General features: G+C 55.4%; 7 protein-coding genes across 7 annotated transcripts in view; 5 read left to right on the top strand and 2 right to left on the bottom strand.

Moving 5' to 3' along the window:
* Window positions 1-109: 109 nt before the first annotated feature.
* VDAG_06913 (uncharacterized protein) lies at window positions 110-1696 on the top strand (the record flags this gene model as incomplete). The annotated part of the gene is made up of 4 exons (XM_009655818.1): window positions 110-905; window positions 977-1076; window positions 1144-1190; window positions 1239-1696. 4 exons carry the CDS (start codon window positions 110-112, stop codon window positions 1694-1696), a joined length of 1401 nt encoding a protein of 466 aa, XP_009654113.1.
* Window positions 1697-1848: 152 nt separating this feature from the next.
* On the bottom strand, window positions 1849-3291 carry VDAG_06912 (diphthamide biosynthesis protein; the record flags this gene model as incomplete). The annotated part of the gene is made up of 1 exon (XM_009655817.1): window positions 1849-3291. Exon 1 carries the CDS (start codon window positions 3199-3201, stop codon window positions 1849-1851), a length of 1353 nt encoding a protein of 450 aa, XP_009654112.1. The 5' UTR covers window positions 3202-3291.
* Window positions 3292-3830: 539 nt separating this feature from the next.
* Window positions 3831-6384, top strand: VDAG_06911 (uncharacterized protein; the record flags this gene model as incomplete). The annotated part of the gene is made up of 3 exons (XM_009655816.1): window positions 3831-4394; window positions 4492-5172; window positions 5523-6384. Exons 1-3 carry the CDS (start codon window positions 4201-4203, stop codon window positions 6382-6384), a joined length of 1737 nt encoding a protein of 578 aa, XP_009654111.1. The 5' UTR covers window positions 3831-4200.
* A 2029-nt stretch (window positions 6385-8413) lies between these two features.
* VDAG_06910 (hsp70-like protein) lies at window positions 8414-10660 on the top strand (the record flags this gene model as incomplete). Its single annotated transcript, XM_009655815.1, has 4 exons — window positions 8414-8561; window positions 8627-9018; window positions 9080-9312; window positions 9368-10660. Exons 1-4 carry the CDS (start codon window positions 8524-8526, stop codon window positions 10658-10660), a joined length of 1956 nt encoding a protein of 651 aa, XP_009654110.1. The 5' UTR covers window positions 8414-8523.
* Window positions 10661-11059: 399 nt separating this feature from the next.
* VDAG_06909 (uncharacterized protein) lies at window positions 11060-11916 on the bottom strand (the record flags this gene model as incomplete). The annotated part of the gene is made up of 1 exon (XM_009655814.1): window positions 11060-11916. The coding sequence occupies exon 1, from the start codon at window positions 11792-11794 to the stop codon at window positions 11060-11062; it is 735 nt and encodes a 244-aa protein (XP_009654109.1). The 5' UTR covers window positions 11795-11916.
* Window positions 11917-12199: 283 nt separating this feature from the next.
* On the top strand, window positions 12200-14861 carry VDAG_06908 (RNA12 protein; the record flags this gene model as incomplete). The annotated part of the gene is made up of 3 exons (XM_009655813.1): window positions 12200-12416; window positions 12475-12720; window positions 12772-14861. The coding sequence occupies 3 exons, from the start codon at window positions 12200-12202 to the stop codon at window positions 14859-14861; spliced, it is 2553 nt and encodes an 850-aa protein (XP_009654108.1).
* A 2058-nt stretch (window positions 14862-16919) lies between these two features.
* The window catches only part of VDAG_06907 (E3 ubiquitin-protein ligase), a 13035-nt gene continuing 2010 nt past the window's right edge, over window positions 16920-27944 (top strand). Inside the window, exons 1-4 of the mRNA XM_009655812.1 lie at window positions 16920-17006; window positions 17057-24055; window positions 24112-24847; window positions 25260-27927. Coding sequence (XP_009654107.1) covers window positions 16959-17006; window positions 17057-24055; window positions 24112-24847; window positions 25260-27927 — 10451 coding nt within the window. The 5' untranslated portion in view covers window positions 16920-16958. The remainder of the gene's footprint in view (window positions 17007-17056; window positions 24056-24111; window positions 24848-25259; window positions 27928-27944) is intronic.

The following is a 27944-nucleotide window of genomic DNA, read 5'->3' as shown; positions in this document are numbered from 1 at the left end:
TGACACAGTGCTGATGGACAGCTAGCTACCTATCTTCGCTTGCACCACTGCAAGACGGGGTCCAACCCCACGACAGCATCCTTCCCATCGAACCCCTATCCGCCCCCCGATGCGAACTGGAACGCAGCATGCCGAGTCCGCGACACATGGCTCCGCCCCCGCCCCCATGACGAAAGAACGGAAGACGAACCGAATGTCATCCTCGGCTGACAAGCGCCGCAGCGCCGGCCCCGGCTCGCACATCCTCCGCACGGCCTCCACGCGCAGCGCCGCCAACCCGGTCGCTGGGAGCACCAAGGACGGCGCCGTCAACGCGGGCAACGCCGTCGGCGGCGGCAGCAGCAGCAGCAGCAGCAACAACAACATCATTGCCCCGCCGCCGAGGGCACAGCTCGGCGTGGCGAGCGTCGCGGGAGGGAGTCTTGTCCCGGGAGACGAGGGGCCGAAACCAGGAGACGCCGGCTGTGGGGCCGCGACGCAGAAGGAGCGGGAGACACACGGCGGGACCAGTGGCAGTGGCACTGGCACTGGCAGCAGCAGCACGAAGGAGGCGGACGGGCAGCGCATCGCGCTCCTCGAGACCGAGCTCGCGGTCATGGAGGACGAGTTTGCGCGCGAGCTGGACCGGCTGAGCCGCAAGGAGAGCGAGACGGCAACGTTCTGGCAGGGCCGCGTGGCGCGGGCGGAGGACAGGGCGAGGGCCGCGTGCGGCGAGATGGAGGCGCTGGAGGCGGAGTGCGTCGAGCTGCGGGCGCAGGTCCGGGGGTTGAAGGAGTTCGTGAGCACGAGTACGAGGACGGATGGGCAAAGCGCCACGTCTGACGAGGTTTTTGGAGAAGGGGCTGCACGGCTGGGCAACGGACTACAGAACTGGGTCATTGTGCATTTCCGCAGGGCCAAGATTGGTGAGTTCTTGCCCTGACCGGTCCTCCTTGGCTTTGGGTCGCCTGACTGCTTGACTGACTGGTTGGTGAAGATTTTGGCAAAGCGAGCGAAGACGAGTTGGAGGAGCTGGCAGCCTTAGTCCCGATGTATGAGGAGTTGGCGGCCGCGGCGAAGGTGCACCTCCTCCAGTCGTTCGTGTCTCGCGTCCTGGTCGAGATGGTCTTCGGGGCATACTTTGTTGGACTGTCCCCGGAGCAGGCTCGGCAGTTTCGCGACGTCGAGGAGACTCTGCGATCTTACAGCAAGTATCTTGACATCTCATGAGGTGTATGGCTGACTGTCTCCTCTCCTAGGTTCTGAAGAAGCTGTCAACCAGTGGCGCTCCACAACGCTGACCCTGCTGCGCCGCGAAGCCGGGGACAAGATGCACAGCGAGACGGACGCCGCTACGGAACGAGTCATTGAGCGCATCAACCGCGTCCTCGACGGCATCACCGACATCAAAACGACCGATGCACGAGATCAGGCCTTGAGGGCACTCATAGTCAGCGCCATTGACCTGGGCCGGTTGTTGGCCGTGCAGAAGGCAGTCTTTGGCGTCTTCATGCCGGAGATTGTGCCGCACCAGCAGACTATGTTTGACCCTGCAACCATGGAGGACGTTGGCGGTGAAGATGAGGAGACGCTATCCCAGCGGGACATATGCTGCGTCACCTTTCCAGGCATTATGAAGAGGGGCGATGAGACCGGGCGGATGTTGGCATACCGCAACATCATTGCCAAAGCGATGGTGCTGTGCAGTCCTGAATGACCGGCGTCAAGGGATGGAAGCGGGCGTATGAGCATTTACAGCGGCATCATCATAACAGATTAAGTATGAGCGAGTGACCACGATGATAGGTGGGCCCAGCGGAAGTCCTGGCAAACGTGGCATACTCATCAGATCGTGATATTGCCGGGTATTTACGCCTTCGCCCCAACTTCCAGAGCCTTTGTCCTTCCCAACCCCTCCTTCCCGTAGTAGTCCATCGGATATACCCCCTTGCCCCAGTCGTCCTTCACCTCCAAGGCGATCAAGGCCTCGTACGGCGTCAGCAGGGGTCTCGGAAAGGCATATCCCCAGTCGATGCTCAACCGTGGACACGCCACCTGCACCCAGCACTCAACGTCAGCCATCATGGCCAGCTTGCCGGGGAAGATCTCGCTCAGCAGCAAGTTGATCCACGGGATCCCTCGCTCCTTCAGCCTTGCCTCGATCAGCGCCATGGTGTGGGGGTTGCCCTGTCGTCCCAGCGAGCCCAGGATGAGACCCCAGCGCTTGGCGCCCTTGGCCGTCTTGATGGCGTCGCGCCTGAGCCCCTGCATCTCGTCGTGGCCGTACGTCTCGCGCGTCAGCTTGCGCGAGTAGGGATCGTAGCGGTACGCGGGGATGGAGGGGTTGTGAATCATGATGCTCTCGAGGTGGAAGCGGCCGTCGCCGAGATACAAGATCATGTCGACGGCGTCATCGTCTTTGAGGCGGGGCGAAGTACAGCCCAGGATCTCGCCTTTGCTGAGGGGCGCAATTTGGGGCACGAGCACGCGGAAGCCGGCCTTCTCAAGGGAGGACTTCACGCCGTGAATGGTGGCGTTGAACTGAATGGTTCCCACGACGGCCATGGTCTTGCCCGAGGCAAAGTTACGCTCCAGAGACGCGAGGAGGTGCTGGGTGTCGATGGAGATGTCGACAAAGACGTACAAGGTCTTGATCTTGGTGACATCAACGGGAATGAGGCAGCTGTGGGCGTAGTGCACAAGAAGATCACAGCCCAAGGCGCGGGCCGTGTAGTCATCGATGCAGCATGCGCCGTAGGTAACGTCACCCATGATGAGGGTCTCGATGCCAGGGCAGAACTCGGTAAGGATGTCGGAGATGGTGGTGGCGAAGAGTAGGAGACCCTCGGGCATCTGTAGGGCAATCTTCTTGGCGCCCGAGGTTCGAATACGATGCACAGTCTTGTGAATCTCGAAGCTATAGTTGGAAGGGAGGAGAGCGATGGCGTCGTTGAGGGCGGAATCCTTGAGGATCTCGGGGGGGACCTGATTCAGTAGACGGGGCCCACGCCGGGGCTTGGCCACTTGTATTGAGCCCGAGTCTTCGATCGAGGCTTCTGTCGATGAAGCATTCTTGGCTGCAGCCTCGGCGGCTGTCCTGCGACCGACGAACCGCTTCTTGGGTTGTTTGACCACAGGTGCCTCGTCTTCTGCTCGCTGCCGTTGAGATTCTTCAATGTCGGCGGCGATGCCGAGATCTGTCAACGCCCGGTCTTCTTCCATATTGAAGCAAGGCCTCCAGTCCAGTTGAGTTTAGATCCTGCCAATGATGATAACTTCTCCCGTACTATCCAGGACGGTGAACGGGTATCGAAGACGTGGAGCGCCACTGGGTATGGCACTTATACTGCTGATGAGTCGAGTGAGAGGAGATTTGTTGCCCCGCGGCAGTCCAGGGCTTTTGTGTATGGCTTAGATGAAAATTTGGAGGGGCATATCAGGCCTCGATATATGCACGTTGGAGGCACCTCGCCTATCGTCATGATGCCACACGTACCCTTGTATCGAGTGGTCAAAAGATCCGCTAAGGTAATGTGCGCCAAGGCACGATCAGCTCAGCTCTTCACAGCGGCTCTAGCCTAGGCCACTCAACCGTCAGCACTCCCCAGGGATCCTCTCAGGCTGACAGGGCTGATCCTGCTGCCTCGTGCAAAGTGCCTTACGGGGACCTGTAGTGGGGACGGAGAGTGCTGAGCCTGAATGCCAGTGGTCAACGTGGGTGGGTGCAGCCTTCCCTCTTCCCCCCTCCTCGTATGTCTTGTCTTAGCCTGAAGCTCTTGAAGGAACGTCTGCCAGGAACCCGTCCAGCCATCGCCAGGCAGCAGAATAAGAGAGTAGCAACAGCTCGCGACGGCCTACCCACCTCTTTCGTCACTAGACGAGGCCTCCTCGGCCGATTTCTTGACCTGGGACACCTCCCCATCCGTCTTCTACCCTGTCCTCGTTGTTCCTGATCTTGTACCTCTTCTTCGTCTGCCCTGCATCGTGCATCCTTGTACCTGCAATAACCCCGCGATTCGCACTACGGCAAAACCCGTCTGGCCTCATCTCTCATCTGGCCTCATCACGTCGGTCAAACCCAAATCGCAGCATCGACACAACCGACGCGACAAATCCTGGCCTACAACACTGCATCGCGCGACTACAATAACTCGACCTCTCAGACCTCCAGATTATGGTGTGGTCCAGGTAGTCGAATTCGAGCGTTCGGCCTCCGCCATCATGAGTCTCAATCTCCCCATTCGAACGAGCTCCAGCAGTCAGCGAAACCAGGCCAGCAGAAACTACTTTACGAACTATACCCCACCCTCTTCGACCGAGGCCATCAATGGCCCCGTGAGAGAGCCTGCGAGGGAGCTTCTTCCTCCTGCTGACCGTCTCATCGTTGGCGTGGACTTTGGCACCACTTTCTCAGGGTGAGTCTCGCTATGGTTGCGCGCCCACACGGCCATCCTTCGACGGACATGCTTATGAAGGCGCGTGGCTGCGAGCCCTCGCTAACGCTCATCGCAGAGTCGCCGCAGTCTACACTGGTACCCCCGATGACATTGAGATCATCAAGACATGGCCAGGAGGCAACGGCATCACCTCCGACAAGGTGCCCACCGAGATCGCCTACACGTTTCCCTCTACTCCAACCTCGCCTTCCGTGTCATCCTCGTCGACTCCCACGCCAGCATCAGGCCCAGGTCAGACGCCAGCATCTCAGTCAGGCTCCGGCGGTGAGGGGAATCCGACAATCAAATGGGGTTTCCAGTTCCGCCCCGAGGAGTCGCGCCTCCGTTGCATCAAGCTCTTCCTCGATCGGTCTCAGAAGCTTCCCTTCTACGTCTCCCCCCTCGACACGGCCGCACAGCTGCGCAGCTATGACAAGACTGTCATCGATGCTGTGAGCGACTATCTCACACAGATCTACGCCCACACCATGGACACCCTGACGAGGCGCTATGGCGAGTCCTTCATGGCCTCGACCAAGGTCGATTGGGTGCTCACCTGCCCCGCTGTCTGGTCCGACGCGGCAAAGAACACGACGCTGCAGGCCGCTGAGCGGGCCGGTATGGGCGAGAAGTCCGAGATCCAGATGATCAGCGAACCCGAAGCGGCGGCAGTTTACACGCTCAAGGCCATCCAGCCGAACCACCTGAATGTGAATGACAATTTCATTGTTTGCGATGCTGGTGGCGGAACCGTCGAGTAAGTCTTTTGCGATGCGTGGAAGGTCGAAATCTGACGTGTACGTAGTCTCATTGCCTACAAGATCATGTCTCTGAACCCGCTTCAGGTCGAAGAGTCGGCTGTCGGAACGGGTGGTCTATGTGGTAGCGCTTTTCTGAATTACAGATTCGAAGAACACGTTCGCAATCGCATCGGACACAGCCGTTTCGATGAGATGAAGGTCAAGAAGGGGAAAACTTGGCAGATGGGACTGCGCTACTTTGAAGAGTTTGTCAAGCGCAACTTCAACGAAGACGAGCACCATGAAGTCAACGTACCGTGAGTGGCGCTCCCCCCAACAGAGTTGAGCACTCTCTGATCCATCGCAGCTTTCCCGGTCTCCCCGACGACGAAGAAGCAGGCCTCGATTGCGGCTTCCTCGTCATGACGGCCGAACAGGTCAAGGACATCTTCGAGCCAGTTGTCAAGGAAGTATGTGACCTCGTCCAGGGCCAGGTTCGCGACCTTCGCTCCAAGGGCGGTATCGTCTCCGGCATCATCCTTGTCGGCGGCTTTGGCCAGAGCGATTATCTATACCGTCGTCTCAAGACGCATTTCGCGAGCGCTGCCCCGCCCCCCTACACCGAACGCCCGACACACGCCACGGCCACGGCCCTCACCGAGGCTGGCTCCATCGAGGTCATGCAACCCGTCTACGCCTGGACAGCCGTTGTACGAGGCGCCGTCCTCCGTGGTCTTGAGGGCAGCATGGTCATATCGCGCAAGGCCCGCATGCACTACGGCACCTCGTATGCCACAGTCTATGACGACGAAAAGCACTCCGTCAGCGAGCGCTACTGGTCACCTTTGTGGGAACGCTGGATGGTCTCCGATCGCATGCAGTGGCACATTGCCAAGGGCGAGGCCATCTCACCTGTGTCTCCCATTGCTTTTCACTACACGCGCAACTTCCGCCCTGGACAAAGCCTTGTTGTCACGGACGATCTCATCGCGTGCGAGGCTGATGAGCCGCCGGTCGCTTACGGGCGGGATCTCGTCAACGTGTGTACACTAACGACGGACCTCAACGCCGTGCCGCGAAGCTTATTCACGAGGCTGACAACGACGAGGGGTGTCGAGTTTGACAACCTCGACTTCACGCTAGAAATGATAGTCGACAGCGCAGGTCTCGGTTTCGAGCTCAAGGTCGATGGCGTCCGATATGGACGTGTAGAGGCAGATTTCCACTGAATGCAAGGGTAAAGAGAGACGGGGAGGAACCATATATACGCTGTTGGAAGGAAGATCTGCTTTGAGACCATGATAGCGTCGTACGTAGGCATTTGATGGAGTTGCCTGGAGGCTTACTGCCTTACTATGATATCATGAATGAGAATATACTTCTTTTAACGCTCACTTTGGGCTTCTCGACTGATATGTCACTGGAGTTTGAATACTTGCTGACTCTTTCTATCCTGCCTTGGGAAGTTGCTGCCCTTTCTCTTCCAGCCTCTTGTAAGTTGAACCAGTTTCTGGGCGCTGCTTTGGATGACTGTCTGCTGTAGCAATTCACGGCGGCTTTCATGCACAATGATCCACTGACGATAACTAGCTAGGGAGCCTTTGAAACCCTAATCTATCTTCGCAGTGGACGTGGCTTCTCAGTACTTTCATCTTCTCAAATATGGTCCACATGGTGGTTTGGTTGAGACTCGTCCTGGTAGCCATTGTGCGGGTCATACATCAAGGCTTTGCTGACCACAAAAAGCGGCTCGACTATGACCGGACAGCTTGCTCTCAGCCATGGACGACTCAAAACAGAACGGCTGTAAGTTAATACCTTGTAATTTGTTTCAGCTGACCACATGAGTTGAAAGCTCATCCACAAAAATAGACACTGTGGCCCGGCTTCCCGAGAGAGGCCATGTGATGTATGCACTCCAGACGGCACTGGAGGGAGGCTCACCCACCGCACGCTGGAAATAATGAATGAGGATTACTGGCCAAGAAAGCGGTGAGTGGATGAACAAGAGATATCACACAAAGTCAATTGACCCTGATATTTGTGCCAGTATATTGCTCTACCGTCTGAGCTCCTTGTCCACTTCGGGAGAGGCTATGAAGCGACCTAAAAAGCCAACAGAATAGGCTTGTAGCCAAGCCATAACTCCAGAGCGAATCAAGACCATGTTACACTGGTTACACGGACAATATTTAAAGCCTGATGTATAAGCCAGAGACTGAACAGCGGGGACGTACATAAGTATGCCTGGCCCCCGCGTGGCTGTCGCGGGGGTGGTTCCAGTCTCGTGGGTTGGAGCTGGAATCTGTTCGAGACCTCTTCACGTGATGAGAAGGCTGTATTCGCGGGAAAGACCCACAGGTGCAGAACCGGCATACGACCCGCACGCATCCTAGTAGGCCCGCCACAATTGTCCTGAGTTAACCATTGGCGATTTGCAAACGGACGTCGGCCCCACCGAAGCACCAGGCCCCCCACCTTCAGTCGTTCGTGGCCCAGCAACCCAAGCTCCCTTGCTCGGTGCCTAGGTACCTACTTGTAGGTCGAGGCGGTCAGACTTTTCATCGCCTTTCTGGAAGCGTCCACCAAGGAACGTAAAAGACAATGGCACAACAGAATCTCACAAAAAAAAAACGCCTGCGCAGTGAATGCAGAAGCTTAATGCAACGAACAAGCCGGGACATGGCCGTAGGGAAACAAGGGCAGAAAAAAATAACAATTCACTAACTGTAGAATGCACCAGAAGCACCAAGAGAGCGCCAAATGATATCACCCAGTCTGAGATTTCAATGAGGGGCTGCTAAAGTTGGGCTGATGACGATGGCGGGGTTGGAATGTTCATGTCAAGGTACTTTGATTTTGCGTGCAGGGAGTAGGAAATGAATGTACCAGCTGTAATACCCCGCCTGAGCCACCATGATGTCAAGGGAAGCTCGCACTGAGCTTCAGAATTGGTCCACAGGTGCTGGAAGTGTCCAGCATTACCAGGACAATGTCAGAGAATTCCAAAATATCGCCTCAATGTGCTCCGTAGTCTCCGCAATATGACACAAATCCCTGTGACAGTTTTCTGGGCCTGAAATCGGGGAGAAAGAGGGCAGTTTCCTGAAGCTGCTCGAATGCGCATTGGTGGGGCAACCTTGGAAGTAGAAAGAACGCTGTGGAAGGTTGGGCGCTGCACCCGAAACTTTTAAATCCTCGACGCTGCCAACCGCTACACTTACCCTGACCACTTTTCATCAACAACACAAGCAACCACTCAACCAACTTCCTCTTTCCTCCATTCCACCTTCTGAATCAGCCTTTTTCTTGTTCCTTGATACCCAACCCCTTCTCTCCACATCCCGCACATATTCACAACCGCAGCCATGGCGACTCCTGGCAAGGCCGTCGGTATCGATCTTGGGTAAGCTTTTTTTCACGCAGTTGCCTCCTGGCGCACGAGACACAGAAGTTAACTTTTTACCACAGTACCACGTTTTCGTGTGTTGCCGTCTACTCTAACGACAAGTGCGATATTATCGCCAATGACCAGGGTAACCGCACCACTCCCTCCATTGTCGCTTTCAACGACACCGAGCGTCTCATCGGAGATGCCGCCAAGAACCAGATGGCCATGAACCCCCACCACACCGTCTTCGACGCCAAGCGCCTGATCGGCCGCAAGTTCCAGGACTCTGAGGTCCAGGCCGACATGAAGCACTTCTCCTTCAAGGTTGTCGAGAAGGCCACCAAGCCTGTCATCGAGGTCGAGTTCAAGGGCGAGACCAAGCAGTTCACTCCTGAGGAGATCTCTGCCATGGTCCTCGTCAAGATGCGTGAGACCGCCGAGGCTTACCTCGGTGGCGCCGTCACCAACGCTGGTATGTAACTCGCAGCACTCTGCCTCTACTGCTTCCAAACTGATACTAACATCATGCTCAGTCATCACTGTCCCTGCCTACTTCAACGACTCTCAGCGTCAGGCTACCAAGGACGCCGGTCTCATCGCCGGTCTCAACGTCCTTCGTATCATCAACGAGCCCACCGCCGCTGCCATCGCTTACGGTCTCGACAAGAAGGTTGATGGTGAGCGCAACGTCCTCATCTTCGATCTCGGTGGTGGTACCTTCGATGTGTCTCTCCTGACCATCGAGGATGGTATCTTCGAGGTCAAGGTAAATAGTCCCCCTTTATCTCTTTGCTCATGGACATTCTGCTAACGAATTACAGTCCACTGCCGGTGACACTCACCTGGGTGGTGAGGACTTCGACAACCGTCTCGTCAACCACTTCGTCAACGAGTTCAAGCGTAAGCACAAGAAGGACCTGTCCGCCAACGCTCGTGCTCTCCGCCGTCTCCGCACTGCTTGCGAGCGTGCCAAGCGTACCCTCTCTTCCTCCGCCCAGACCTCCATCGAGATTGACTCGCTGTACGAGGGTATCGACTTCTACACCTCCATCACTCGTGCCCGTTTCGAGGAGCTCTGCCAGGACCTCTTCCGTTCCACCATCCAGCCCGTCGACCGCGTCCTGTCCGATGCCAAGATCGACAAGTCCCAGGTCCACGAGATCGTCCTCGTTGGCGGTTCCACTCGTATCCCCCGTGTCCAGAAGCTCATCACCGACTACTTCAACGGAAAGGAGCCCAACAAGTCCATCAACCCCGATGAGGCTGTTGCCTACGGTGCTGCCGTCCAGGCCGCCATTCTCTCTGGCGACACCACCTCCAAGTCCACTCAGGAGATCCTGCTTCTCGATGTCGCTCCCCTGTCCCTCGGTATCGAGACCGCTGGTGGCATGATGACCAAGCTCATTCCCCGCAACACCACCATTCCCACCAAGAAGTCTGAGGTCTTCTCCACCTTCTCTGACAACCAGCCTGGTGTGCTCATCCAGGTCTACGAGGGTGAGCGTCAGCGCACCAAGGACAACAACCTTCTCGGCAAGTTCGAGCTCACTGGTGTCCCTCCCGCGCCCCGCGGTGTTCCCCAGATTGAGGTTACCTTCGATGTCGATGCCAACGGTATCATCAACATCTCCGCCGTCGAGAAGGGCACTGGCAAGTCCAACAAGATTGTCATCACCAACGACAAGGGCCGCCTGTCCAAGGAGGAGATTGAGCGCATGCTTGCTGAGGCCGAGAAGTACAAGGAGGAGGACGAGGCTGAGGGCAACCGTGTCTCTGCCAAGAACGGCCTCGAGTCTTACGCCTACTCCCTGCGCAACACCCTGAGCGACCCCAAGGTTGAGGAGAAGCTTGACGAGTCTGACAAGACCACCCTCACCGCTGAGATTGACAAGTGCGTCGCTTGGCTCGATGAGAACCAGCAGGCCACCAAGGAGGAGTACGAGGACCGCCAGAAGGAGCTTGAAGGTGTTGCCAACCCCATCATGATGAAGTTCTACGGTGCTGGCGGTGCCCCCGGCGGCATGCCCGGTGGCATGCCCGGTGGCGCACCTGGCGGTCCCGGCGGCCCTGGCGCCACCCACGACGACGGTCCCACCGTCGAGGAGGTCGACTAAATTGATACCCTAAGCACTTTCATTTCCTAGAGTGGTCACGCGACGGATCTCACGGCACGGACGAAGTTGGGGTTTCATGACTAGACATTGCTTTCTGCGTTTTCACGATTACGACTACGGAAAAAGCACGGTTCTCAGTTTGGTTGTACTTTAATGAATCTCGGTGTTGCCATATGCAACCCAATACAAGGAGTTAAAACACATAACTGCTTTTGACTACTGCGTGCATGCTCTGATAACGCGAATAGTGCCATTCCCTTTGGTGCAATAGCTTTCACGCTTCCATACACCATGGTTTGGGCCAATGAATAATCAGAGAAGAGACATCCGTGTATATCATTAAATTTCTGTCGTGACCCAGGCTAATAATTCGCAGCCCTGTATGGTCGACTCTCCCAACTAGACCTTAGCACCCTCATCAATTCCCAGCTGCCGTCTAATCTTCCTTCGCCTGTCCATCTCCGCCTGTTGCCATTCTTCGTCACTGACCTTGGCATCCTCTAGTGTTGTAGAGAAAGCCGTCTCGGGCGCGAGCCTTGTCGGTCTCGCCTTCCACACATCCTCACTACTGGGCTTGCCGGCGCCATATTTCTCGTGCTCCTTCTTCCGATAATGCTCTCGGATCGCTTCTTCCTTCAGCTTGCCGGTGTACCCTTTGACACGCATGCAGAACCAGAAGTCATCCCAGCTCTCGCTGCACGAGCGCATTGAGCCCTCGCGGTAAATGGCGTTCCACTGCCCGCCGATCGACTGGCAGTGGAAGGCCATGTCGAACGCCTGGCGACAAGACATTTCTGACGGTAGGAGAGATTCAGCCACGGGGTCGAGCTTGGGGGCTGGCGCTGCGGCGTTGCGCGTCTCTACTTGTGATGGCGAGGTTGCTGAAGACTTCAGTGTGAACCAGGAGGAGGACGCTGTCGGCTGTGTTTCGGCCTTCGTTGATTGCTCGGGAGCTGTTGGCTCTGACTCCCTTTCCGCCTTGAACAGATCGAGGAATTTCTGGATCTCGGGGTCAACATCGCTGCTGGCAGTTTCCGTTGAGGCTGGAGCAGCCGTTCTCGAGGCGCTCGTCGCGTTATCTGTTGGAGGAGTAGGAGTTTTCGGAGGGGATGGTGTTGCCCATAGCCAGCCCATGTTGATTGATGATTGATGTTGGTTATACAGATACGATGACTTGTAGTGCAATGGATTGTACGGGAGATAGGTGTAGCTCCTTGTACGTCGAAAGAGGGGTAAAGCGTATCACAGAGTCTCGTGGTCACGAATGTGAACCCTCCAACTCAAGATCACGGATTGGACGACATGACTCTTGGCATGCAGCGCAGATGCACGGGGCGGATTAACTCCGGGACCCGCTTGGAAGCTGTGGTGGGGGCTGCCCGCGACCGTGGGATAGCCGATGACCTCATTCACATGAATGATCCGAGGAGCTAAGCTGAGCGCGTTCGCGTTGCCAATTTGCGAGCGTTTCCAGCTCCCCCAGGACATGCGTCTTCAACCTCGATCTGTGTGGTATGATGTCCAGCAACCCAATACGAAATGATACCGAGTAGATTCATGGGACGGCCACTGGCCCGGCCCAACATACCGGTTTTGCGACACTCGCAAGTAGTACCTCGATCCCACGTCGCAAGGTTTCCATTGGGAGTACCCAGTGCAACACCTATAGCACGTGCTTGGGACAGTACTTTAACAGGCAAAGAGAAATCCGGCCACATCACCGCGGCTCAGGACGAATCCATTCTTTTTTTCGATAGTTAGTTTACCAGGGTACTTCTCGTGAGGCTTCCGACGCTAACAGTGCTTCACAATAGACCTCTTTCCCCTCAAGCTGAGCTTCCTTTTCCGACGACCATGGCAGAGCGATGAGGACATTGCCGATCTCCTCAAGCGTTTTGACAGTTCAAGCTTGGGTCTGCTTGACCCGATCAATCTCGTCAAGAAGGCCATTCCTCAAGACATACCCATGAAGGTCACGGAGATCCTCCCTCGATTGAAAGATGGCGGTGTTTTTGTCAAAGTCAGTCATGGACCGGAAGTCTCCGCAAAAGACCTCGAAGGTAGAATGGGCTCTAGCTTTTCAATTCAGGCATGTGACTGACAGTCTATAGATTCTTTGACGAAGAAACTCGAGGCAACACCCATCAAACCTTGGTTTAATCCCTTTCGCGGCGTCAAGTTGGGCCTCGTCAAAGGTGCGCCTTGGTTAGAGGATCTCTACCGCTTCCCGAAGTCAAGACTCAAGGTTGAATTTACACCCAAGGACCCTGGAGGTGAAGCCGTCGAGCTGTCGCAAGAAGAACTATACAGTCTGTTCCGGAAATATGGCAAAATTGCCGAAATCACCTCACAACCCAACGACTCGAAAGTTTTGCCCAAGTTCGCCTACCTCGACTTTGCGCTTATCAGGGACGCAATCATGGCCAGGAACTGCTTGCACGGATATCTCGTAGGCGAAGCACTCGGCGGCGGAAAGTCTGGCACCAAGCTGCGTCTCTCGTATGAACAGAAGGTGAAGGCACACAGCATCTGGAATTGGATCTCTAGCCACCCAAGACTGGTGATTCCAATTGTTCTAGGATTGGTCACTGCTATCACGGTTGCCATTTTTGACCCCATCCGACAGTTCTTTGTCAAGGCGCACATCCAGCGGGCCTTCCGCTTGACTGACAGCAGACTATATCGATGGGTCAAATCCCAGACCACAGACCTGCTTTCTTTTGGGCACAAAAAGGCAGACTCTGCAGGATTTAGCGCCGTGTGGAACCACCGCCGAGACCTTATCGAACAAATCCAGAATTGGCTAATGGAAAGCTCCGACACATTCATCGTTGTGCAGGGTCCTCGAGGCTCCGGCAAAAAGGAGCTTGTATTACAACAGACTCTTGAAGGGCGCAAGAATGTCCTGGTGATCGACTGCAAGCCGATCGTGGAAGCTAGGGGCGAGGGTGGCACAATCAAAAACATGGCTACTGCTGTAGGATATCGTCCAGTCTTCTCATGGGCAAACAGCATGAGCAGCCTGGTCGACCTGGCTGTACAGAGCACGACTGGAGTGAAGTCTGGCTTCTCCGAGACCCTCGAAACCCAGGTTGTCAAAATACTCCACACAGCGGCGTCGGCACTCAAAGATGTTTCACTTGCAAGTCGACACAAGAACGATAAAGATGCCGACCTTTCGGATGACGCGTACCTCGATGCCCACCCCGAAAAGAGGCCTGTTGTGGTCATTGATAACTTCCTGCACAAGAACGAAGAGTCCAGCATCATCTACGAGAAGATGGCCCAATGGGCTGCTATGCTTGTGCAGAACAATGTGGCTCACGTCATATTCCTCACAAACGACACGTCGTACTCGAAGTCGCTATCGAGGGTGATGCCTGACAGGGTGTACAGACAGGTTGCCCTCGGTGATCTCTCCCCGGACGTGGCCAAGAAATTCGTCGCGAGCCGTTTGGAAGTTGACGATAACGAGAAGCAAAAGGACAGCGACGGCGAGAAACAACATGAGACCCCGCGGTCCGACCTCTCAGAACTTGACGACTGTATAGACCTTCTTGGCGGTCGCCTTACTGATCTCGAGTTCCTGGCCCGGCGCATCAGAGGTGGACAGAGCCCGAAACACGCAGTCGACGACATTATCAACCAAAGTGCAACCGAAATCGTCAAGATGTACTTGCTCGGCGGCAAGGTTGATGCTGAAGAAAGGAAGTGGTCTACTGAGCAAGCTTGGTACCTCATCAAATCGCTTGTTGCACAGCAAAGTCTACGTTACAACGAGGTCTTGTTATCGGATACATTTGCATCCTCGCAGACGTCGAGGGCAGCGAGTGGCGAGTTGGCGCTTGAGAGCCTGACCAACGCCGAGCTCATCAGTGTTAAGACGCATTACGGCAGGCCGCAGACCATCACGGCTGGCAAGCCCATGTACCAGGCAGCATTCAAAGTGCTCGCTGGTGACCCCGTGCTGAGGGCTAAGATGGATCTTGCTGTGTTGACAGAGATGGCCAAGGTCGAAGCGAAGACAATCGATAAGGTAGAGAACGAGCTTGCACTATTGGGGGCACTTCCCAAACAGCCAGCACAGGCGGGAGCCCGAGTCGAGTACCTGCTGAACAAGCTTGACAAGAGTCAGAGGAAGATTGACGGATACGACAAGGAGATGGTAGGACTGAAGAAAGTCCTCTCGCAAGAATTTTGAGACTTTGAGGTGCAACAGAACTCCTTGGAAACCCGACTCGTAAGAAGACCACTCAAACAGGTATACCTGGCAGTATTACACGAGGACAGCCAAATATAATCGATACCCTTAGTAAAAACAATATCCGCAACTCGAGCTCTTCGGCTCGTAGTGCGAAAGTGACTGAATGACGTCAGGTCTTATCGTAGCCTGGGTACAGCTAGCCTGCCCCTCGCTAAGCCTCTTCGGGGCATCCAGATAAGGCCGACCAGCACCTTGAGGTTATACTTACCTGCTTTACCTGATACGTGAGAAAACTCAAGAAAGACAACGGTAGCTGAGCAGCTGACAGAGTTCTTGAACAGATATCCACCCGAAGAAGTTGAAAAACTACCCTCGTCTGTCGACTGACGATGGGCTGGCCAGGGGCACAGTTCTCGACTGGACACCATGGTAAAATCCTGTTGTCTGGCGTCTTCAATTTATTCTTACATGCCTTTTGCACTACAAGGACGGCTCTCTTTCTCAGATGTGGTCATGAAAGCATCTACGCTGTGGATCATCATCCATAAATTGGACGCATGTAGGCTGTCTGGCTATCGGTTTACGGACATCATGCGGGCTGGGATGCTAGAACGCGTCGCGTACCAAACGAACAGTATGTAGTAAGGAGCATTGACGGCAGCTGAAAGTTGTAGTGTCTGTGGTTTGAAGAGAGGCCCTCCCTCGAGAAGACTCTGGTATTTTGTGCTGCTCCCGACATTGCCGTGTGATAAAAGGAATGATTTTGCTGCTGTTCCAGTTGCGGATGTCCCGAGGGGCCATGTCACTCTTCACATTCCAGATGATTGCGTTTTACAGTGTTCGCCCTCATCGAAGCCCCACTAGAAAGGGATGTTCCCTCTGGTGTAATGAGTGACTGAGGGCGGTAGTGACATATCCATTGCATGTTGGTGTCAGTACCTCCATTCGGTTTCTCTGCGCCCAGGTTTTTGGAGCGTCGCAACTTGGCTTGATAATCCCAGGATATTCCGTTTTGCGCAAGACTATCGACAAGTCAGATGAAGTGCATGTCCTCTTCGGCACGAGGAAGACTGAGGAGAACTGTGATGGCCATCTTAACCGCACCACCTCAAAGGACGACGCCCCCCACATGTCTGGTTAAGGCATCTCAGTGGAGGTGAGAAGACCACGGAAGAATACGAACATGGAGGTGGACCGGGTGACAGCTGGCACCATCTGGCAAAGGTTCTGAACCACGTCAACCTCAGTACCACCTACACTGCACGGGCGCCAAAAGGCGGGCAGTTTGTCAGACGTTGGACCTCTGAGCATCCATCGGTCAGGAATTACGCAAGGACCCACTGTATCGCGACGGATCTGTCTACCGGGCTGCCACTGCCACTGTTGGCACCACTGAAGTTACCTCACCGCGCCTACAGCCACAGTCCGCGCCTGCCTGCAGCTTTCTGCTTTTTCCACCAAACCCAAACACCACCCTTCCCCTCCGACCCAACACTGATCGTCCTCCTATCGCGGCAGATTACTGCAATACGAAGCTGATCCTGCTGCTACCAGGGTCTTCTTTTTTTCATTCGTATCGCATCTGCTTTCTGGCCCTGCCTGCTAGTCCATACGTCGGGCGATTCACAACTCTTCGCGCGACTAGTACTTGCACTGCAGCGCTTCGAGCTTGCCTGTCTGATCCAAGCTCTCAAGCGATCCGGACCACCGATTCGACCACCCTCCGTTTCTGCAACGACATAGTCCATGACCGGTAGTTGATACATTTTTTTCCAACGAAGTGCATTTCCCCCCGGTCTCTCGTCTCAGATACCCTGACGGCCTACTCCGCATTTCCTTTGACCGCTCGACTACATCTGTTCCTTCCAGGTGATCAGCGAACGAGGCTGCACTCGCGACCACGGGCATTCTTCCTCCCCTCCCACCTTCTCAGCCTTGTCGGCTCATCACGGATCCCCACGCCACACTCGGAGCTGTCCAAGCACTGGACACTCCTCTACCGGAACAAGCTGTCGTCTCCAGAATCACATTACGGCCTGTAGCGGTGGGGGAGCATTCGTTTAACCTCGCGGCTTGGCCGCCCCATTTCTGAAGATGGGGAAAATCACCAAGACGATGCAGCCGAAGCATGAGGAGACTCTTGTGAGTCAAGTCTGAACAAACCCTTGCAACATGAGCTAATCAGTTTCTAGTCTCCTTGGCTCAAAGACTTTGTGCAGTCGGCTTGCACATTACCACTTCCACTTCTCCCCGACCACATCGCCACCTTCCCAACACGATGGCCGTTCCCACGGGGCGACCTCTACCACTGGATCCCGCTACTCAACCGGTTCGACAATATTCTCGAGTGCTTCAGTGTCACATACAAGTTGAACGAGGGCCCTCAAACCGGTGATCTAGGCTGCGAGGTGTTACTTCATCGAGGCCTCAAAGTGGAAGAGTACGGCACGGAGGTATGGGATATGGACCGGCTGCGCAAGCAGGGCTATGGCGAGCAAGGTGACCGCCAGCTCATCGAGGCCATCCTCAAGTTCACGCGTGTCCTGCTGGAGCATTGCGGTAACAGAAGCATTTATGCCAGCAGCAACCACTTGAACGACCTCCTTCATGCTACAGACCTGTCCGTCATCATCGCAACCCTCGGAGTCGGTTCCGAGCTGGCCAAACGATACCAGGCCTCTGTCAAACGCATCGGAAGTCACTCCCGCCATGTCAGCACTGCACTGCTGGCTAACCACTACAATATTGCCCTCGAGCGTGTACAGCTATTAGCCTCCCCCTTCGTCAAGACTCCTCTCATCTCCCTATCCGATGCTGCTGCATCTGCTACACCCGGTTCCGCTGCCAAGGGCAAGGATAAGATCCACACTACTGGGCAGAAGAACGCAGCACCCATGTTTGCCAACGATCTCAGTGCCATCGTCAACTCGGAACCTGGTCAATGGAACGGCTGGGGTGACATCAAGATCTCGTACACTGCCGTTACAGACACCAAAGACCATCCATTTTCCAGTGCCGTGGATCGTACCTCTGCTGGGACGAACCTGCCAAGCACACCAACACCTTTGCGGCGCAGTACTACGATGGGTGGTACTGCTCAACAAACCCCGAGGTCAGCCCGGCAAGTACCAGGCGACGAAGCCTCGCCTTCTACCGTGTCTCGCTCTCCTGCCCCAGTAAGCGAGCAAGCCACATCCAGCCAGAAGGTGTTTGATCTGCCGCAGTCTGTGGTGGCGTCGTCTTCTATCTACGACCTACTTGCCCGCTGCCCTGCCGATGCTCCACCACACACCAGATACGAATATCTCAATAGGGTCAGAATTGCCAAGGCGCTCCTAGGCAGTGTTGAGACTCGCCAGCAGGCTCTAGCCATTCGTCTCCTGGCTATCACGAACCTGGCATATATCCACCCTGAGAATGTGTTCATGGAAAAGGTCATGCGTCAGGATATTGACGAAACTCGGCGATACCAGCTCGTCTATCAGTTGGCCGAAATAATTCATCCGACATCGCCTGGATCTCAACCTGTGCCTCTTTGGGTTCAATCGATTGCACTCGCTCTACTGGAAGCTATTTCCTACTTCCAGGCTCGCTATCAAGATGTGCTTTCCGCCCTTAATGCCAACGTCAACCACGGCATTCTTTTGTACGTCATTCGCAAGGCAGTCGCGGGCATGAAGGACGATGAGGTGGCCGACAAGTACAACCAGTCCACCGAGGTCAACGAGTGGCGCAAAGACCTCTTCTCATTGACACAGCACTTGGCTATGTCCACTAGAGTTGGCGCAGAGATGGTCAGCGCTGGCCTGATGGATGTCTTGGTCGAGATTATGAAGACGCGATCCAATGTGGCTCAGCGTAATCATGCGACTATTTTGAGTTTCATAGATGGACTCATCTGGTCCTACCAGAACGCTTTCCACGCCTTCTTCAACGGTGATGGCTTGGACGCCATCTCGGAACTTCTAGTCACGTCTGTCAAAGAAGGCACCCAACTTGCTGACGCTGGCCGTGGTACGCAATCTGAGTACCACTCTTCCGTCGTCGACTACGATATTCCGTTCCACCACCAGCAAACGCTTAAGTGGCTGTTGAAGTTTATGCACCACATGATGACCAACTCTTACAGTCTCGGAGGCAATACGGACCGCCTCCTGCGGAACCTCGTGGACAAGTCTGATCTGTTGGCCAGTCTGAGGGAGATCATGCAGCACACTAAGCGATTCGGCTCTGTTCTGTGGACAAACTCTGTTACTGTTCTCAGCGACTTTATCAATAACGACCCTACAAGCTTCGCAGCCATCGCGGAGTCTCGCATGATCGTAAGTTTCCTCGAATCCGTCACCGGCAGCCCTGTACCCGAGCAGACAGTGGCCCCTCGCGGCAGCGAAGACGCTGCTGGTGAAGCGGATGACGCGCCTCAAGAAAACAACGATCAGGTTACCCTTGAGCCTGACGATAAGCCTCATCCTCCACCAGAGGAGGAGCTGGCTGCTGGCAGGGACCGTCCGCTCGCAAGAGGGATCTTGACGAGCCCAGACGCCATGCTCGTTGTGCCGCAAGTCCTCAATTCCATTTCCCTCAACAACGTTGGCCTAAGAATGGTCGTGTCATCGCGCGCGTTCGAGTCTTACTTCGAGATGTTTGAAAGCCCGAAACACGTTAATTGTCTTGAGGGCGAGCAACACCTCGCCAGTAGTGTGGGTGAAAGTTTTGATGAGCTGTGCCGGCATCATCCAGCTCTGAGAAGTCCCATCTCGGATGCTGTTATTGACATGGTGGCAAGAGTCAGATTCCTCGGCAAAGACGAAGCAGAGACGTCTGGCTGGGGAGCAAAGCTGGTCTTTGACGATGCAAATGGTAACGTCTTGACTGCTGACCATGGTCTTCTTGGTCATCTCTCAGCTCCGCCTGGCGATAGCAAAGGCAAGGAGAAAGCCTCCACCGATGACGCGGATGTTGACATGCTGGACGGAGCAGTGACTGCAAAGGAAGAAGACAGCAGTTCAGCGTCCAGCAAGGAAGCCTCGAAGCCAGCTGCGACGGCGTTTGACAGTATCACACCTTATGTCCATGCACTTGGCCTCTTCCTCACCACCTACCTTTCCAACAACACGATGAAGACCCATTTCGTCCAGCGCGGAGGCATCGAGCTGCTGCTCGACATTGCTGAATTGCCCAGTCTCCCTTACGACTTCAACGAGTCCAACGCCTCGCGTAAGCTCTTCTCAGTGATCTCTCAGCTTGTTGACCATTCTCCCGTCCTGGGGTTGCCAGCGCTTCTCAAGCGGGCACAGGCGGCACTTGACTCGCTCGAGTCGTTTGCGACTGACAACGACGGCCGACCGTACTTTGCCCCTTTCGTTTTGTCCGAAAAACCGATAACGCTGGAGGACGCAAACTCATGGGACACGACGACGCGAAACAAGATCTTGACAGGAACCAAGGTTGTCAGAGCCCTGCTCAATGCCCAGTCTTTCCTGAAGACACTATACGAGTGTTTCCCGTCTTCACCGCGCTCCTCATCTTCGGTGTCGCTCTATCCCATCAACTTCTATGATTACTACCTGCAGTTGATCAAGTCCATCGGGCCTCTTCTACGGGCAGGTCTCACAGAAGAAGGCGCAGTACACAACGTACTCCCCCAGCACTGGTGGGCCAAGAAAGTCGGTGCAATCGACGAAGCCTTGGCAATCATCGGTCGACCCGCGGTACCGGCGTCTCCGTCCGGCGACGATGAGGAGACGTTCTTGCCTGATGACCTACTGGGGAACTTCAGGGCAGAGGCGCTGCCGAACAACAAGGGCGCTGCGGCTCCGCAGCCTAAGCGGCCTACCAAGCAAGAACAAGCCACGGCCCGCTTCAAAAACTTCGAAACTCTGCGAGTCGTTCTTCATTCTATGGTCCCGTCGTCGTTCCCGTTCTTCCAGCAACTCGGCAAGGCAATACTGCCTCGTCGCGGCGGGGACACATTTTCGCGACAGCATCATATCGATCTCGCCAAGGGGCTGTCAGCGACCATAATCGATCAGTTGAAGCCCTCGATGGCGGTTGAGGTTGCAACGCCCAAAGACTACCATTACTGGATCATCATGCTTCACACACTCAGCGAGATGCTGATTGACGCGACTCCTAGATCGAGTGACCGAGCTGGTTCTCAGATCATCATGCCTGTGTATCTGGCATTTGTTGAGCAGGGCGGTCTAGAGATTCTGACGACCATGGCTCGACGTTTCGCTGATAGAGCAGCCGATCAAAGCAGCGGAACAGAGCCCAGTGCAGCCACCAAGATATGTTCTTTCGGCCTCAAGAGAGCGCTCGATTTGTTTGCCACTGTTGTTGATGGGAAGACCATGGCAGACTCCGCTACTCAGTTCGGGCTCATCCCCCGGTCTGCAGGACCCCGGCCAGAGGCACCACTGTCCAACCAAATGGTGCTTGACGCTCGCATGGCCATCTTCCCAGTCGTGCGTGAGATATGGGATTCCGCATTGATGGAGAAGACGCAGCCAGAAACTCTAAGCAGGGTTATCGATATCCTTAAAATTGTGGCTGTCGGGAGCGATGAGTCTGGTCAATCGAGTACTCAGGCGTCTGACGTTTTGAAGAGGGTTCCCAGCGCTTTCAACTGGCGCACACACCAGACCTCGCTCTCCGCCCTCTCTAGAGACTACGATGACGACCTGGCGCGTGAGGCCGTTTATCGAGCCAACGGCAATCAAAACTCCGCCACCGAGTACTGCCGGGCCTACGCAGCCGGCACGGCTGGGTCGCGAAACCCTGTACCTGCGCAGGATGCTTACTTCGCCCCTCCGCCCGAACCGTCACGTCAATCCAGCCAGCAGGGCGCTCCTCCCAGCTCTGAACCTATGGCTCTTGATGCACCACCCGAGCTAGACAACCTCCTTGGTGACGCTGTTCTCGACGAGCTCGAAGGTCCGTCTTCTGAGGAATCTGACGACGACGACGACGACGAAGACGAAGAGAATGATGAAGATGACGATCACGCTGGCGAGGGTTCTCAGAAAGCTGGAGGATCTGATTTGCCCCCTAAAGCCAACGAGTCAGCACAGCCGACAATAGATCCTCGTGCAACCGCCAAGAAGACGCTCGACGACCATCGGGAACAGTTCCGCAAAGAACTCATCTCCAGGTCACTGGACATAGTTCGGGCGCACCCTCATTCAGCTATAGAGGTGTCTGAGTTGATCAGTGCCATGGTCTTCCCTCAGGACATCCGCGAGGATGTTGGCGAGACCTTGACTAGCGCGATTACGTCTCTTTCCTTCGACTCCGATGAGGTTGAATCCGACGCCAATGGCTCCACAATCGCCGCGTACGCTCACCTCTTTGCGCTTCTTCTCCGAGACAACGCTTTCCTTACGTGTAACATTGATACATTGAGAGCCAACGTATCGACCTATGTCGGGTTTTTGAAGCTTTCGCCAACACGTGCCAAAGACGACCTGCCCCCTTGGATCCCCTATATTCTCCTCATTGTTGAAATCTTGCTGGCCCATGACGAGAAGCCAATCGAGGCCACATGGAAAGCCCCTACTTCGGAGAATGAAGTTATCAAACCAGCCGTTATCGAGAAGCCGGAGGCTATCCTGTCTGACGCTGAGCAGAGTGACCTGCTAGAACGCATCCTTGACATCTTGCCAAGGCTGGGCCAAGAGGACACTCTTGCAATCTCTGTCCTTCGTGTCCTTGTTGTTCTCACTCGCAAGAGGTCTTTGGCACGCACAGTCGGCGAGAAAAAGAACCTCCAGAGACTATTTGTCATGGCAAAGCAGCTTGCCGGCGCCGGCGTGAACCGTCTCAAGGACACCAAGACGGCTGGGTGCATCATGATCATCCTAAGGCACGTCGTTGAGGACGAGGAAACCACAAAACAGATTATGCGAGCTGAAGTTCGGAGCCTGTTCGATAACCCTCAACGCAACCAACGCAACCTCGATGTGACGACCTATCTTCGAAATCTCTCTGCCGTCGCCCTCCGCGCCCCTGACCTTTTCGTTGAGATCACGAACGACATGACAAGATTGACCCGCTGGTCCCCGGTCAGCGAGGGCACCGCACGGGCCCACTACATTGCTCTCAAGGAGACGGAGCCCGAAGCTTCTGTGGCAACGACAACACAGGATCAGAGCGTTGAGCCTACGGTGCAGGCAACGGAGGATTTGTCGCTTCACGACGTCAAACAATCTACTGAAGCAGGCGACAAGGAGATGACCGATGCTCCGAAGCCAACGGTAGCGCGCCCAATCATTGAGAACCCTGACGGAGTCGTCCACTTCTTACTCTGCGAGCTACTGAATTACCGAGAGGTGGAGGACAAGGAGCCAATCCAGCCCAAGGATTCGAAAGCGGCATCGACGACACTGGCCGCCACGAGCTCTGATCCTGCAGCCAAGGAGAACACTGCAGATACCGGAGCAAGCTCTGATGCTAAGGAGACCAAGGACAGCAAAGACAAGAAGTCCAAGCCTTCATTCAAGGCCGATGAGCATCCTATCTTCATATACCGTTGCTTCCTGCTTAATTGTCTCGCGGAGCTTCTGCAAAGCTACAACAGAGCCAAGGTTGAGTTTATCGACTTCAAACGGAGTGCACCGCTGCAGACAAATACTCCGGTCAAGCCGCGCTCGAGCGTCTTGAACTACCTGATTCATGATCTGCTTTGCCAGGGCGGCCTCGAGAATCCTGACACTGTTGTTGCCAAGAAGAAAATGGCGACCTCGAACCAGGCTCAGCAAGTCCTGGTGGCTCTGATGACCAAAACTGGCGAAAAGGCCATCGATAAGCACCGCGAGCGCTTTGAGTACGACGATGATCCGGATCTTCTCTTCGTCAGGAAGTTTGCGTTGGACACTGTTCTTAAAGCGTACGAGCGTGCTTCCACGCCTGAGGAGCCCCTCGAGACCCGATACACCAAAATGCAATGCCTTGCTGAATTAATGAATCAAGTCATTGGCGAGAAGGAGCGCGATCCCCCGGGCGCCACGAGAGGCATGGGATCTCCGCAGGCTCGCTCGCAGGCTCAGCTCCGCCGCATGATGTACGAAAAGGGGTACTTGGACAGGCTCACTTGGTCTATTGCCGACCTTGATCTGAATCACGTGGGGGTCAAACGTGCCATTAAGCATGTGCTCCGGGTCCTACGGGTTCTCACCGATACCGCCAAAGAAGTCAGTCGCTCCAACGTCATCCTTCCATGACGCTCCCTGACGTTGCGGACGATGAGATCGCGTCTTCATCGTCAATGTCTGACATAGACGACGACAGGGAAGAGACTCCCGACCTCTATCGGAACTCGGCATTGGGCATGCTCGAGCCCCGTGGCAGCGATGACGAGTCTGAGGATGAAGAAGGTATGGAATCTTCTGCCAAGTCAACTGGAAACCACGGAGCTAACTCATTCGCAGATGACGACGATGATGAAGAGATGTATGACGACGAGTACGGCGACGAGCTCGAGTATGGGGAGGAAGAGATCTCTGATGATGGAGACAACGGCATCAGCGACGACGACGACGAAGAGCTCGGTGAAATGGGTGAGATCGAGGGTCTCCATGGGGACCCTGGAGTCGTCGAGGTTGTAATGGATGACGACGATGATATGGAGGACGATGACGATGAGATGAGTGACGACATGGACTCCCAGGACATGGAGGAAATGGACGATCGCGTCGATATCGCTGAAGAGATTCTCGATGAGGACGGCAATCCTATCGACGACGACGGTGCCTCTGATTGGGAGAGTGAGTCAGACGACGAGGAAGAGGATGACGATGATGAACTCGACTACGGAGCCGAGGTCCAAGACCTCGACGAAGCCCATATGCACGGCCTGGGACCCGAAGAGATCCTTGACAACCTAACACGTGCTGTTGTCATGGCCCCTGATGGAGAGTTCGACCCCGAAGACATGGAGGGACTTGGCGAACACTACATTGAGGACGATCGTGGCGATGAAGACGGTTTGTCATGATCCGACCCGTTCGTGTGGGATATGCTAACCTGGCTCCAGATGACGATGACGAAGACATGGAAGAAGACGAGTACATTTATGATGAGGACTACCCTCGTAGGTCATTTCCGCCATGAAGTTGTATTTGAACTAACACAAGCCAGATGATGAAGCCCCCCCAGCCAACGTCCCGAGCCAACTGGGCTGGGACACTCTTGTGGTGGAGCCGTTCCCGCATGCACACCATGGACATCGACATCGTCATGCCGGACACCGCAGTCCATTCCCGCCTGCCATCCTGGCTGGTGGTCCGCGTGACCCGCTCGGAGGCATGTCTCCCGCCACGCTACTGCCTCATATCGATGTCCTCCTCCACGACGTTGAGGCGCTCATGTCGACTTACAATGCTAACGCGAATCCAGATTTCCGCAGCTACTTCTCACGTGGTCCTCGAGCAAACGCGGCCCCCAGCAACGCCGACGACGGCATCAACCCCTTGCTGCGTCGAACCAACCAAACCGCGGAGCCTTCACCACGCCCACCTGGAGTGCCTGGTCTGGTCGGCCTGCGTTTCCCTCCGGACGCCTTTGGAATCGGCGCTGGCCGTCATGGCGGCCTCATGGACAGCCCCATGGCAATTTTGAACGATATCGTTGCTTCTTTACCTGTCATGCGACACGGACAACCGTCTGTCCAGCTCTCAATCACACAGAACGGGCGTGGGGAACTTCGAGAATACCACGTTGTCCCCCGTGAGTCAAGAGGCGATGCTCGACGAGATGGAACCTACCATGAACCCCAGCAGGCCGTTGCTTTCACTCCGGATTCCACCTTCGAGAGATATCAGGAAGAGGCCCGAATGGTGTTTGGAGGATCTCTTTACATCGACAAAGCTCAGCGACTACTCAAACTCATCTTGTCAAAGCTGATTCCTCCTGCGTTCGAGCATGAGAAGAAAGCCAAGGCCGAGGAAGAAGAGAGGCGACGTGTCCGTGAAGAAGAAAGAAAAAAGCGGGAGGAAGAAGAACGGCGAGTAAGAGAGGCTAAGGAAGCCAAGGAGGCTGAGGAGAAGGCTGAGCGTGAGCGGAAAGAAGCCGAGGAGCGCGACGCACAACAGCGGCTGACGGCTGAAGCGCTGGGTTCCACGGATTCCAACGCTCCCACAGCTGGCGCGGACCCTCAAGCAATGGAAGGCGTTGAATCGCATGGCGCTACTGAGTCGGCAACGGTGCCTCCAGCCAATGTCCCTCGGGTCGTCACAACGATCAGAGGCGAAGAGGTCGATATCACGGAGCTTGGCATCGACCCTGAGTATCTGGCAGCACTCCCCGAAGAATTCAGAGAGGAGGTCATCGCGCAGACCGTGAGCTCTAGGCGCTCCCAGGCACGCGAGGATGCGGCAGCGGGCGAACAGACCGAGGTCTTCCAAGAGTTCCTGGATGCATTGCCGGAAGAGATGCGCAGCGAGATCGTGCAGCAGGAACGCCAAGAGGTGCGCCGGCGCGAACGAGAAGAGCAACGCCGCCAAGCTGCTGGTGGTGCCGCCGAGCAAGAGATGGATGCTGCAAGCATCTTGTTGACCTTCCCGCCTGAGCTGCGCCACGAAGTCTTGTTGGACCAGGGCGAAGACATCATGGACCAATTGCCGGCTGACATGGCTGCCCAAGTCCGCCTGAGTCAACGAGCAGGGAACGCCAGAAGCCCTCCTGGTATCGCGCGGAGGCCGGCGCAGCAGCTGACAGAGCCTGGTCAGGAAGCCGAGACAAAGGTCCAACGCAAGACGGTAGTGCAGATGCTCGACAAGCCTGGAATCGCCACCCTGCTCCGTCTCATGTTCATTTCTCAATACGGATCTATCCGCAACTATCTTTTCAGCGTTCTCGCCGATGTTTGCGAGAACAGGCAGAACAGGCTCGAAGTCATCAGTACTGTTCTCCTTATCCTTCAAGAAGGCAGTACAGACATGGACGCTGTGGAGAGGAGCTTCAGCCAGCTTTCTCTCAAGGCAAAGAAGCCGAAGGATAAGGATGCGGACCCCAAGACTCCTCAGGGGCTCAAGAGAACGTTGACATCCCTGACGACTTCTGGCCACGCCCAGACAAACTCTGAGATATCGCCTCTACTGGTCGTTCATCAGTGCCTTGATTTGCTGCAGGACCTCTCAACGAAGAACCCACACATTCCCATGCTCTTCCTTACCGAACACGAAAGCGTTGGGTCCTCACTGAAGCGCATGCTTAGCAGGAAGGGGAAAGCTAAAGATTACAAGGCTCACAAGTACGCCATCAATGCTCTTCTCAGCCTGCTTGACCGCGAGCTCGTTATGGAAAGCTCGGTAGTCATGGCGTACCTGGCAGACTTGCTCAACAAAATCACGGTGCCGCTCGCTACTATCGAGCGCAGACGGCGAGAGGCTGCCGAAAAGGCGGCGCTTGCGAACAAAAAGGTTGCTGAGGCAGCGTTCGCGGCTCAGATGGCTGCCGAGGCAGCCGAGGCAGCCGCGACGGCCTCGACTGCTGAAGGTGCTTCGACCCAAACTGATGCCAATGATCAGACCACCGGTGCAGTCGAAACCACAGCGAGTGCGACGCCAGCCGTTGAGTCGTCCACCGCCGTGGAGTCTGGTGACGCCCTGCAATCGGAGGAAAACAAAAAGCCCGAGCCAGAGACCTCCAAATCGGCGACGGCTGATGATCCCAATCAGAAGAAGGGCAAGCAGATGCAGGTTCCCGTCATTCCGCCTCATTACCTTACTCTGGTTGTCAAGATCTTTGTTGCTCGCGAGTGCAGCTCCAAAACCTTCCAGAACACCATCTCTGCCATCAAGAACCTTTCGTCGATTCCGGGGACCAAGGTAATCTTCGGTCAAGAATTGGTTCGCCAGGCCAGAGCCCTAAGCGAACGCATCGTGCTCGACCTAGATGAGCTATTGCCGCACATCAAGAAGGCTACGACGGGCACCGAGATTCAAGGAGTTGCGTTGTCCAAGTTTTCGCCGGGCGCATCAGAGCAGAATAAGCTCCTTCGTGTCCTGACTGCTCTGGACCATCTTTTCACTGAACCCAAGAAGAAGTTTTCCGCCGAGATTGAGTATACGCTCCATGATA

Source organism: Verticillium dahliae, genomic scaffold (genome assembly GCF_000150675.1).
Source record: "Verticillium dahliae VdLs.17 supercont1.15 genomic scaffold, whole genome shotgun sequence".
In the NCBI taxonomy this organism is placed as follows: Eukaryota; Fungi; Ascomycota; class Sordariomycetes; order Glomerellales; family Plectosphaerellaceae; genus Verticillium; species Verticillium dahliae.
Note: the sequence above shows the minus strand (reverse complement) of the source record. Positions and strands in the feature narration are given on the sequence as shown.